Source organism: Moschus berezovskii, chromosome 21, assembly GCF_049115385.1.
Source record: "Moschus berezovskii isolate FMDL1 chromosome 21, NW_MosBer_1.0, whole genome shotgun sequence".
In the NCBI taxonomy this organism is placed as follows: Eukaryota; Metazoa; Chordata; class Mammalia; order Artiodactyla; family Moschidae; genus Moschus; species Moschus berezovskii.
The window spans coordinates 55,738,440-55,751,748 of NC_142480.1; the positions used below are offsets into that span (position 1 = coordinate 55,738,440).

Consider the following 13,309-nt stretch of genomic DNA (forward strand, 5'->3'; position numbering starts at 1 on the left):
CATGAAGGAGGGGCTGGATAATGCAGGTAATGGAAGGGTCCCCCTGTAGCCTCCTCTCCCCACCCACCCTCCCTTCTCCCCACTGCCCAGGACCCCACTCCCCCCAGTTCCGGTCGACACAAAGGCCAGCCTGCCTACCTCACCTTGACGCCTCTCCACCAGCGAGGGGTGCGCAGTGGACAAAGTGGGGCAGTGTGCCATGCCCCCGGGATTTTTTTCTAAACTCCCAGGACCACGGACCTACCCGTGGTCCCCCATCTCTGCCCCTCCCAGCCTCAGGCCCGCCTCTCTGATCACAGAAAGGCACCCTGCTAGACTCCCAGCTCAGAAAACATCCAAGGCGATGCACACAGTTCGCGCCAGAAGGGTTTTTAAGAGCCTGTGGTGCCAGAGCTCTGGCATCCGGAAGGTCATCCTTGGGGGCTGCCTCTGCCAGGCCTGGTGGCAAGCACGTGGCGTTTATGCGTCAGGCAGAAGAACCAGCTTCTCCGAGGATGGAAAGGCAGGTGGGAGCCATGGCTCCAGTTTGAAGGTTCTGAGGGCACACAGCTCCCAGGGGACCTGGCCCACTGAGTCACCCCCGCAAGGACACAGTGGATGGGGGAGACAAAGCTGGCCCAGCCCTCCGGCAAACAGGGCGGAGAAAGGGAGAAGGGAGGCCAGCGAAAGCAGCGCGGTCACGGGAGGCACCAAGGGGCAGCAGGCCCCACCTTCAGGCTGGCCGTCCCCGAGCATAGCCCTCTGTCCCCCACAGGTCGGCGAGTCAGCCTGGCGGGCCCAGCGGGGCTCGGGGGCCAGGGGACCCCAAAGCAGGGCTGCCCCCTTCTCAGGAAACTGAAGAATTTGAATAGAGGAGGCAAGTGGGAAAAGCTGGAGTTTTCATCCCAAGCGGTGGAGCAGCCAATACACAGGCAAATATGGGAACCCTGCAGAATGCCAGGAAAGAGGAGATAGAAAAAATTTGAAAACATCCTTTCAGAAAGAACAGAGTCCCTGGGCCCCCAAAGCACTGCCCAGAGACTTTAGCCAGAAGGACATTGGGAAACAGGAGGCCTCTAGCGTCCTGAGAAGTCAGCCTGAGGCCCCGCTTCCAGAAGCCAGCAAGTGTTGGGCACTCAAGCTGTGGGATAACCCACCACGTGGACCCCTGGCCCCACCTGCGGGAGGGGCCCTCCTGCACTCAGCACCTGCGTCCGGGTAGGCTCCTGGACCAGCCTGGCCTGGACCAACAGTAAACACAGTCTCTGGCAGGGGTTTTTTAATCAGCCAACCAGCTCACCATTCAAATTAACACAGTGATTTTTTTGTTTTAATTCCATTTCTAAGATCAACAACATAGAACAGTGACAGGGCAGAGAAACAACGGATATTACTAACTGAAGACGGGTGAGCACTTTCTCTTCTCTTTGGAGATGGAGAAATTATCTCACGTGTATACACACACACACACTCACTCACTCACTCACAGCAAACACAGGTAGAGGTCTCTCCCTGATATTCAGAATTCTTTGTGAGCTAGCCATGGCCAATTCTGCTGAACCCTTTGGGAAAAGGAAAGAAAAAGAACCACAAGGACTTGTTTACACCTGCTAGGAGCTGAGCAGCTCTACGCCCCGCACTCTAAAACTTGGACGCAGCCACCACCAAAGACAGGCCAGCGATCCAGCAAGCCCAGAAAAACCAATGTCTGAAACGTCGCTGATCCAGGACAGCAGACTCTCAGAAACCCTTAGGTCCTTGGTCACTTCTGATCTCTCTCACTTTTGTCGACAGAGTTGCTTTAAAATTATTTTTAAAATCAGCCTGTTTCTTCCCCTCAGCAAGGCAGAAGCCCTCTTGGGAGGAAAGGGAGGGGTGATGCTTTAAAGGGGTGTCCAGAGGATGGTGTCCCCTGCAGTGACACACAGAGCCGATGTTGCACACACACACAGGAGTGTGCCGCAGTTGCACAAATAATGTTTGTTTTGGTTCCAACACCTCGGATGGGACAGCTTCCAGATCCTTCACACCCCGAGCCTCAGCTGACCAGCTTGCCACAGGACACCAACACACTGGTGAACAGGTTTTACCTAAAAGAAGAGGAAGAACGAGTCAGTGGCCTCAGGAAGAGCTGCGCACCCACTGCGACCCCTCCCTACCCACGGCCATCCCCCAGGCCACACTATCACTGTCGCCGTGGCAGAGCAGATGGCACCCCTCTCCATGCCCCTCCAGCAGCGCCTCCTGAGCAGCCACCCCCACCTCCATTCCCATCACACTGAAAGCCATCTTTTCAGTTCTTGAAAACTCCACCCTCCTCAACCCCAGGACCTTTGAACGTGCTGCCTGCAATGCACACCCACTCCTCCAGGTAACGCCTTCCCTTTGCTCAGCTCCTAGCTCAGCATCCTTTCCTAGGTCCCCACACAGACCTCTGTACACAACCTCTCTTCTGCTTGTAACACTCCTTCCTAGCACTCCTGCAGGTATTTATACCAGCGCTTGGAGAAGGAATTGGTGGTATTCCACTCCAGTATTCTTGCCTGGAAAATCCCATGGACAGAGGAGCCTGGTAGGCTACAGTCCATGGGGTCGCAAAGAGTCGCACATGACTGAGCAACTTCATTCACTCACTCAGCAAGCTCTCCCTGTTTAGAAGTCCAGAGAGTACTAGATATTTTTGACTTTTCAGGTCCTTTAGTTTTTGTGGCAGCTACTTGACCTAGCTGCTAGAAATGCTTGGCATAGCTGAGTTTCAATAAAACCTTATTTGTAGATGCCGAGGTTTTGAATTGCATTTAAGTCTTACATGTCATGAAATGTTACTCTTCTTCTGATTCTTTTTCAACCTTAAAACTGTAAAAATCATTCTTGGCTTGGGAGTCGTACAAAAACAGGCAGTGGGCCGGATTTGGTCTGGGGGCCATAAGCTGCTGGCCCCTGGTTTCTGGATTATGACTGCTGGTTTATGTAATAATCTGATTCATGTCTGTCTCTTGCTTAAACTGGGAGCTCCGTGCAGATGAGACCCTTGTCTGAGCTTGCTCAGCTTTAAATGCCAGCACCAAGCACAGCATCGGGCAACTGTAGGGGGCACGAGATATTTGCGCAATGATCAAGGAAAGTTGAAAGACTAAAGCTACTCAAGACATCATCCAAAGACTTACAAAAGGAGGACAAATCTGAGAGGTGTCCCTCTAGTAATGCTTGAACGTGGGCATTATATAATCAGGGCTTCCCAGGTGGCTCAGCAGTAAAGAATCCACCTGCCAATGCCGGAGACATGGGTTCAATCCCTGGGTCGGGAAGATCTCCTGGAGAAGGAAATGGCAACCACTCTAGTATTCTTGCCTGGGAAATCCCATGGACAGAGGAGCCTAGTGGGCCACAGTCCATGGAGTCGCAGGAGTCGAACATGACTGAGCAGCTAAACAGCAACAATTATATAATCACATGGAAAAATAGTGGGGACTTAATAGAACTTATAAAATAATAAACTTCTCTGCATGATGACGTTGTTGTTCAGTTGCTAGGTTGTGCCTGACTCTCTGCGACCCCATGGACTGCAGCACGCCAGGCTTCCCTGTCCTTCACAGTCTCCCAGAGTTGGCTCAGACTCATGTCCATTGAGTCAGTGATGCCATCCAACCATCTCATCTTCTATCACCCTCTTCTCCTCCTGCCTTCAATCTTTCCCAGCATCAAGGTCTTTTCCAGTGAGTCAGCTCTTCGAATCAGGTGGCCAAAATTTTGGAGCTTCAGCTTCAGCATCAGTCCTTCCAATGAATATTCAGGCTTTATTTCCTTTAGGATTGACTGGTTTGATCTCCTTGTTGTCCAAGGGACTCTCAAGAGTCTTCTCCAGCAGCACAACTCGAAAGCATCAATTCTTCAGCACTCAGCCTCCTTTATGTTCCAACTCTCACATCCGTAGATGACTTCTAGCAAAACCACAGCTTTGATGTTATATGATCCCAAATATAAATATCAGGTAGCTAATTGCTGAAAGATATGGACATCCTATTTTTAGGAAATGCACACTTTATTTGGGGGGAAGGGACATGATACACGTAACTTATCTCAAATGGTTCAGAAAAAAATAATCTGAACACACAGAGCCACCATAAGGCGAATGCGGCAAAGTATTAAAATAGGAAAATCTAGGTAAAGTGTATCTGGGTGTTCTCTATACTCTATTTGTTTTGCAATATTTTTTAACTTTGAAATTATTTCCAATTTAAAAAAGGGGGGTATCCACATATTGACCACTAGGGTCCCCTACTCAACAGAGTAGAGGAAGAGAAAGATAAACCCCCATGGCCATGTCCGCACTGTGAAGGCTGGCTTTCTTAGATCACCCACATGCCCCCTTCTCTGGTTGGGGAGTGGGCGGCTCACTCCCACTGACTGACATCCACGATCCACAGAACCCAGGCACTCACCCCCACTCTATAGACGCAGCCTGAGGACCTCCCAGCGACCCTGACCCCACCATCGGGCCCTTCACTGCATCCGGCTGCAAGTTCAGTGTTGAGCGTGAGGGGCAGGGGCCAGGACACTGGAGATGGAGCAGCAAAGGTTTCCGAAAACAAGAATCGGACCAGAGTAAAGGGACCCGATTCCCAAGAGCTATCCCTGAGCAGACGTGCCTGTAAACAGAAGCACACGCCAGTGAGCCTGCTGAATCTGGGAAAAGCAGACCGTCAGCACTTGCAGAGATGTGAACTTTACCTACCGCCAATGCGCTGAAAATTCCCTTTCACTGGCATCCCCAAATTGCCATTTAGTTGAATTGCCTCTTCTGGATGCCCTGAGGGCCCACCCCCTGATTCTCTGATAGGGTCTCTGCCTGCACCCCATCCCCCGCCACATGCACCGTGTGCAGCCGCTGACATCCCTTGTTTATAGGAATAAATACCCATGTGTGTACACACACACAGAGCCGGTGGAACTGGATCAGGAGGAGGGGAGCCCACGAGGAGTCAAGCACATCTGATTTCTCAGGCTTCCTCTCCAGCGGAACTAAACCTCTGGGGCTGCTCCCGGACAAAGGAAACAGACTCGCTCGCCCACCCCACGGGGAGCTCTGGGGGTGCACACCAGCACCCCAGAGGTCACTGGCTCTGGATCTCAAGTCTGAGCGCTGTGCTCAGCTGTCCTTCAGACTCCAGTGCTACCAGGACTTGGGAAGTTCTGGGGAAAGCCAACATGGGGTTTGGGGTGAGGAGGCTGACCGTAAAGTCCCCACTCTCTTCTTTTCACCCCGCTTTTTCTCTGAGGCCATGAAGCTTTGGGGTGCTCCCCTGGGGAGGGCCCTAGGTTCACAGCTGTAGGTCACCTGGTTAGCTCTGCGTGCTTAAGTCGCCTCCATCATGCCCGACTCATTGTGACTCAAGCTCCTCTGTCCACGGGATTCTCCAGGCAAGAATACCAAAGTGGGTTGCCATGCCCTCTTCCAGGGGGTCTTCCTGACCCAGGGATCAAACCTGCATCTCTCATGTCTCCTGCATGGGCAGGTGGGTTCCTTCTGGTTGGTGCCACCTGGTTAGTCCCACATCTGCTCAAACCTACACCTGTTGACATGCCATTATTTCTTCCTCCAATGCCCTCACACTCCTCCCTGACCATTAATCGGCTCCGGGCTCGCTCCCTGGTCCTTCCTACCCCCTGTAAGCTTCACCTCCACTGGGAAGAGGTGCCAGGGAGACGAGCCCCTCCAGGCAGCCCACAGAGCCCTGTTCTTTCTTCCTGGAGGCATCGACCAGGTCCCCTTGTTAGAGTCTGTGTTCCTGCCGTCTCCCCATCTCAGCTCAGAACCTGCACTCACCATGATCTGGGCACTCGTAGAAAGTGACGAGCAGAGATTTCCAGGAGGGCTCTCTGGGTCCCTTCCCTCCTCCAGAACAGCCAAACCACTGCTAACATCCTTGCTTTGTCATTAAGAGCAACAAGAAAGGGGGTCCATTCTGACCCCGCCCCCACCCTCCCTGGAAACTCCAGGTGAAGTGAAGGCATGTTTAGGCACCATGAGCTGTGTTTATTCCCTTCAGATTTGTAACTATCCTGTATGACCACGCTGGGTTATAGCCATCCCAGAAAAGGAGAGACACTCCCCAACTTGTTCCTGTCCCATGCTTCACAGGAAGCTCATCTGCGGGTACAAAGAGCCCTCCACAGGGGAGCAGCTGTCTGGGAACCAGGATGCCTCAGAAAAACGGCACAGCAGCCGCGGGAATAAACGATGGAGAAGCCGAGGGGGGGACGCCGGGCTGCATGTATGAGACGGGCAGACGGGAGGACCCCACCACCCCATGCCAGGGGCCCCGGGCAGTCCCCCTGCTTTCATCCCACCACGCCAAACACAGAAAAGAACAACCCAGCAACGCGGCAAGCCTCTACAAAAGCTCTGCTGGTTAGGACTCTGTGCGTTCTTTCCCTTTTCCCCTTCTTATGCCTGATTCTCACACCGCACTGTAAACCGTATATGTACGTGAGCAGGGCACTAAACCAAATTCACTTAAAGAGATAATCGTACGAGGTGAAGTAAGTCAGAAAGAGAAAGACAAATACCGCATGGTATCACTTGAAAGTGGGATCTAAGAAAATGACACAAACAAATTTATATACAAAACAGAAACTTATCCACAGACAGAAAACAAACTTACGGTTATCAAAAGGGAAAGGGGAGAGGGAAACATTAGGACTCTGGGATTAATATATGCACACTGCTATACATAAAACAGGGATCCCCAGGTGGCGCTGGTGGTAAAGAATCCACCAGCCAGTGCAGCAGATGTAAGAGATGTGGGTTCGATCCCTGGATCAACAGAAGATCCCCTGGAGAAGGAAATGGCAACCCACTCCAGTATTCCTGCCTGGACAATTCCTGAGACAGAGGAGCCTGGCGGGCTACTGTCCACGGGGTCGCAAAGAGTCAGACACAACTGAGCACAAAGGTATAATATATAAAATAGATAACCAACAGGATCTGCTGTACAGCACAGGGAACTGTACTCAGGGTTTTGTAATAACCTATAAGGGGAAAGAATCTGAAAAAGAATAGATATGCATATATATGTGTAACTGAATCACTTTGGCTGTGTACCTGAAACTATCACAACATTGTAAATCAACTAGACTCCAATAAAAAAGAGTCACTGAGCAGGAAATTTTCATAACCACACAAATTCCTGTTTGCACAGTCTCCCTCCTCATAGACATAACACTCAACTAGTTTTAAGGGGCACAATACCTTAGCTGAGAACTGCCCCCAGAATGCCAGTATTGCAATTCAAAGAAACAAAAATGCCTCCGGAGACACTCATTTACATATAATACGTAAACTCAGCATTCTGCAAGCAAGAGGGCTGGCAGAGAGTTAGTCAGACTGCTTTGGGGATGGCCTCTGAGGTTGTTTCAGGTCCAGGTAGAACACTCTGGGGGAATCCACCTGCCAATGCAGAAGACGCATGTTTGATTCCTGATTCAGGAAGATCCCCTGGAGGATGAATGGCAACCCACTCCAGTATGCTTGCCTGGAAAATCCCATGGGCAGAGGAGCCTGCTGGGCTACAGTCCATGGGGTCGCAAAGAGTCGACATGACTAAGAGACTCAACAACAACAAGGATGCTCCAGCACCCTTGGGGAGCCTGCAGGTCCTCGGGTCCCCTCTGATTCCTTCCAGGCCCCAGCAGCTCAGGGTACCCACTGCCTCTGCAATTGTGCCCGCGCTGACAGTCCAACAGCCTCACTCCTCGTCCTCAGGAGATGAGGGCTCTTGGGTGAGCCAATGGGCCTTCCCAGCTCAAGGATTCTAGAAGTCATTGCCCTGAGTGCACTTAGCAGGGACTTAGCTTTGTCACTGACCTAGTGTGGCCATGGGGACCCAGGTCCCGGACCTCAGTCTAGGATAATCAAGTCAAATCTGTTTTCTCCCTCTCCTACCACAGCCTCCAGGGGCCTCTGGCTGCAAACGTTTTGTTCCAAAGATAAGATGATGCTAGGCACAGCTCCCAGAGGTGCAGGGGACATCTCGTGCATTTCTAATTATATTCCCTCCGATAGCCCTATCCAGGAGAGGGTGGGTGGCAGGCATCTCTGGAACGCACATCGGCACTCCCACAGGTCACATCTTTTCCAGATTTAAGACGCAGAGGAACTGAACCCTCCCTCCTGACCCCAGGGAACCAGTCTGGCGGGAGCCATGTGTTCTCCAAGCAGTGCGCCGTTGGGCTGCACTGGTCACAGCTGCCGGTGTCGCCTACCAGATGGAGAAAGAGTAGCATCCACCTTGCCCCTGGGGTCGCCCAGAGGATGTCACAAAAGGCCTCAGTAATAAACTGGGGAGGCACACAGGACCATAGCATCAGCCACCATATACACGAGGCCAACCAAGCTCAAATGCATGCAACTAGGATGCAAATGTCTTTTGAAATAAGGAACCATTTCAAAACCCCAGGGTTCTCTGCACTCCACTAAACCATCGTTTCTCTCTTCCAATTAGCCTTTTTAAGTGCAGAGTTGGAAACTCATTTCCACAGACTCTTTTCCCTCCCCATATGTGCATGTACGTGTGCTTAGTCGCTCAGTCGTGTCTGACTCTTTGCGACCCCATGGACTATAGCCCACAAGGCTCTTCTGTCTCTGGAATTCTCCACGCAAGAATACTGGAGTGGGTAGCTATTTCCTTCTCCAGGGGATCTTCCTGACCCAGGGGTTGAACCTGTGTCTCTTACATCTCCTGCACTGGCAGGCAGGTCCTCCACCACTGCACCACCTGGGAATCCCCCTTTCCTCCCCGCACCTGGCCCTAAACGTTGGGGGCCTAACCTCACATGTTGTAACATCTCGATGCCACGGGAACCTGGGAGGAGGGCTGCCCACGGAAGCCTTGCCCTGCCTGCCTTCTCTCCACCCCACTTCCTGCCTGGCTGATGCTCACGGGCTCCAAGTCAGGAGATGTTATCCTCCAGCTGCAGGTGTAATACAAGGCAGGGTACCACCTTAACGCCCAGGGGCCAAAAACACAATTTTCCTCTTTGTACTCATTCATAAAACCAACCAACGTCATGATTCAGCCACATCTGATTTAAATGTAGTCTGTTTCCCAGGGGGGACCAAAAACTTTAGCTGAGCTCTGTTTAAATAGGAAAGATGAGGACCGGTGAGCAGACCATCATGAGCAGACAGAGAAGGTCTCAAAAACACTAAAGCCAACATAAAACTGGCCTTAAAATCCTCGTCCTTTCAAATGTATTGACCTGAAAAGTGGTTTGTGACATGGTGTTCAGGTGGAAAACTGTTCCAACGCTGCGTGTGTAACACAGTCCTATTTCTGTAAAAAAAAAAAAAAAAAGGATTCCACAGGCATGTGCTCACACACACTCTAGTGGTTACCGTTGAGTAGTGAGATTAAATGTCATTCTATTTTCCTTTTTTAAGTCTGTGATCTCCATCCATACATTACACGTTGAGTAGTGAGATTAAATGTCATTCTATTTTCCTTTTTTAAGTCTGTGATCTCCATCCATACATTACACGTTGAGTAGTGAGATTAAATGTCATTCTATTTTCCTTTTTTAAGTCTGTGATCTCCATCCATACATTACACCTGTAATAAGAAAAGCTACATCCCATTCTTTGTGTTTTCCAATGACCGAAAGTCTCTGAGCCCGAGGACTAGAGTGGTCTCGTGTCAGGTGACTCAGCCCTGAGCTCACTCACTTTCTCAGAAATAGCACTAACTTCTCAGAGGAACCACTTGAAGTCCATCGTCCTTCACAACAAACAGGGAGGCAGGGTAGTGCCTGACACTGATTAGCAGAGCCTGAGAGAGGCAGCTGAAGTAGATATGATTACAGAATAAATGCTACCATCAAGGCAGCTGAAAACAAAGGAGCTGAATAGCCAATGGTAGAAGTTAGAAAAAAAAAAGAACAGAATGCCCTCAAAGAAAGCTTCAGGAAGAGAAGCAGAAATCAACTGAAATTGAAAACGATAATAGAATAGAAAGGATCAAAGAAATCAAAAGTTGGTTCTTTGTACAGATGGATAAAATTAAATGTACAGCAAGACTGGTCAAGCAAAAGGAGAAAAGGCAAACATAAGCAATATTATTCTTGGAGAAGGAAATGGCAACCCACTCCAGTACTCTTGCCTGGAAAATCCCATGGACGAAGGAGCCTGATAGGCTGCAGTCTATGAGGTCACGAAGAGTCAGACACGACTGAGCGACTTCACTTTCAAGCAATATTAAGAATGCAAAGGGAAGACTTCCCTGGTGGTGCAGTGGCTAAGATGCCATGCTCCCAAGGCAGAGGGCCCGGGTTCGATCCCTGGTCAGAGAACAAGATCCCACGTGCTGCAAATAAAGGTTACACGTGCCACAACTAAAACCTGGCAGAGCCAAATAAACAAATACTTTAAAGACAACAATGAAAAATAATGAAAAGGGGACCATGACTACACATGGGACAAAGAATAAAAAGATGATAAAAAGAGAACGTTGTGAAAACTTGGATGACAAGGACAAAATCTCAGAAAAATAAAACCCATCAAAACTGCCCCAAGAACAGGACCTCCTGGTGGTCCAGTGGCTAAAACTCCGTACTCCCAACGCAGGGGGCCCGGGTTCCATCCCTGGTCAGGGAACTAGATCCTGCATGCCCCAACAAGACTGGGCACAGCCAAATAAATCAATACGTTTAACAAACCAAAAAGTTGCCCCAGGAAGAAACAAAGACTAAATAGCCCTGTAACTATTCAAAGAATTAGATATCAAGTGTTTTCCAGTCTTCAAACAAAGCAAGCATCAGGGCCCAGACAGTTTTAGCAAATTCTACTAAACGTTTAGAAACAAATAATTCTAATCTGATACTATCTCAGAGAAAAGGAAAATAAGGAACTGCCTCAATTTGTTTTATGAAGCTAGTAAAACTTCTACCAAAGCCTGACAGTTCAGTTCAGTCTCTGAGTCGTGTCAGACTCTTTGTGACCCCATGGACTGCAGCACGCCAGGTTTCACTGTCCATCACCAATTCCTGAAGCTTGCTCAAACTCATGTCCATTGAGTTGGTGACGCCATCCAACCATCTCATCCTCTGTCGTCCCCTTCTCCCACCTTCAATCTTTCCCAGCATCAAGGTCTTTTCCAATGAATCAGTTATTCGCATCAGGTGGCCAAAGTATTGGAGCTTCAGCATCAGTCCTTCCAATGAATATCTAGGACCTATTTCCTTTATGATTTACTGGTTAGATCTCCTTGCAGTCCAAGGGACTCCCAAGAGTCCTCTCCAACACCACAGTTCAAAAGCATCAATTCTTTCGTGCTCAGCTTTCTTTATAGTCCAGCTCTCACATCCATACATGACTACTGGAAAAAACCATGTAATGCAGGAATAAGTGGTTTAGCCACTAAGTCATGTCTGACGCTTGCGACCCCATGGACTGTAGCCAGCCAAGCTCCTCTGTCCACGGGATTCTCTAGGCAAGAATACTGGAGTTGGTTGCCATTTCCTTCTCCAGGGTTCTTCCCGACCCAGGGATCAAACCTGGGTCTCCTGTACTGCAGGCAGATTCTTTACTGACTGAGCTACGAAAGAAGCACCATAGCCTTGACTAGACAGACCTTTGTTAACAAAGTAACGTCTCTGCTTTTTAATATGCTGTCTAGGTTGGTCATAACTTTTCTTCCAAGGGACAAGCATCTTTTAATTTCATGGCTGCAATCACCATCTGCAGTGATTTTGGAGCCCCCCAAAATAAAGTTTGTCACTGTTTCCTTTGGTTCTCCATCTATTTTCCATGAAGTGATGGGACCAGATGCCATGATCTTAGTTTTCTGAATGTTGAGTTTTCAGCCAACTTTTTCACTCTCCTCTTTCACATTCATCAAGGAGCTCTTTAGTTCTTCTTCATTTTCTGCCATAAGGGTGGTGTCATCTGCGTATCTGAGGTTATTGACATTTCTCCCAGCAATCTTGATTCTAGCTTGCGCTTCATCCAGCCAAGCATTTTGCATGATGTACTCTGTATATATGTTAAATAAGCAGGGTGACAAAATACAGCCTTTTGGAACCAGTCTGTTGTTCCATATCCAGTTCTAACTGTTGCTTCTTGACTTGCATACAGATTTCTCAGGAGGCAGGTCAGGTAGTTTGGTATTCCCATCTCGTGAAGAATTTTCCATAGTTTGTTGTGATCCACACAGTCCAAGGCTTTGGTGTGGTCAATAAAGCAGAAGTATATGTTTTTCTGGAACTCTCTTGCTTTTTCTATGATCCAACAGATGTTGGCAGTTTGATCTCAGGTTCCTCTGCTTTTTCTAAAACCAGCTTGAAAATCTGGAAGTTCATGGTTCACATACTGTTGAAACCTGGCTTGGAGAATTTTGAGCATTACTTTGCTAGCCTGTGAGATGAGTGCCATTGCGTGGTAGTTTGAACATTCTTTGGCACTGCCTTTCTTTGGGCAAAGCCTGACAAGGATATGATAAAATAGGAAAATTACAAACCAATCTCAGTCTCTAAGAGAAACAAGAAAGTCCTAAGCAAAATATCAGCAAACTGAAGGTAGCCTTGTGAATAAAGACATGACCAGGACCAAACTCCTTTCATCTCAGGAATGTAAAATTGATTTAATATTAGAGGGAAAAAATCAATAATTATAAGTTCACCACCTTAACAGATTGAAGGAAAAAGTACAATATTCTCAATAGAGCTAGGAAATACATTTAATAGAATCAACATTAACAAACTATGAATAGAGGGAAGCTTCTTGGGAAAAAATCTACAAACCCTACACGGTTCGTACAGTGTTTGCTACAGTGAACAGTGTCAGTGTCAGTACTGAAGAACACTGTGAAGATCAAGAATAAGACAGGATGCCTATTACCATCACTTCTATTTAACAAGGACTCAGAGACCAAGAATGAGCATCAGTTCAGTTGCTCAGTCGTGTCCAACTCTCTGCGACCCCATGAATCACAGCACGCCAGGCCTCCCTGTCCATCACCAACTCCCGGAGTTCACTCAAACTCATGTCCACAGAGTCGGTGATGCCATCCAACCATCTCATTCTCTGTCGTCCCCTTCTCCTCCTGCCCCTAATCCTTCCCAGCATCAGAGTCTTTTCCAGTGAGTCAACTCGTCGCATGAGGTGGGCAAAGTATTGGAGTTTCAGCTTTAGCATCAGTCCTTCCAATGAACACCCAGGATCGATCTCCTTCAGAATGGACTGGCTGGATCTCCTTGCAGTCCAAGGGACTCTCAAGAGTCTTCTCCAGCACCACAGTTTAAAAGCATCAATTCTTCAGCGATCAGCTTTCTTCAC

General features: G+C 48.8%; 1 protein-coding gene across 2 annotated transcripts in view; it reads right to left on the reverse strand.

Moving 5' to 3' along the window:
- Positions 1-1,930: 1,930 nt before the first annotated feature.
- Positions 1,931-13,309, reverse strand: part of FAM174B (family with sequence similarity 174 member B) — a 43,513-nt gene continuing 32,134 nt past the window's right edge. Inside the window, exons 3-4 of one of the 2 annotated variants that reach the window (XM_055417737.2) lie at positions 4,422-4,628; positions 1,931-2,069 (exon numbers count right to left, since the gene is read on the reverse strand). In XM_055417737.2, coding sequence (XP_055273712.2) covers positions 2,066-2,069; positions 4,422-4,628 — 211 coding nt within the window. In that variant the 3' untranslated portion in view covers positions 1,931-2,065. The remainder of the gene's footprint in view (positions 2,070-4,421; positions 4,629-13,309) is intronic. The other variant, XM_055417738.2, reaches the window with a different exon arrangement.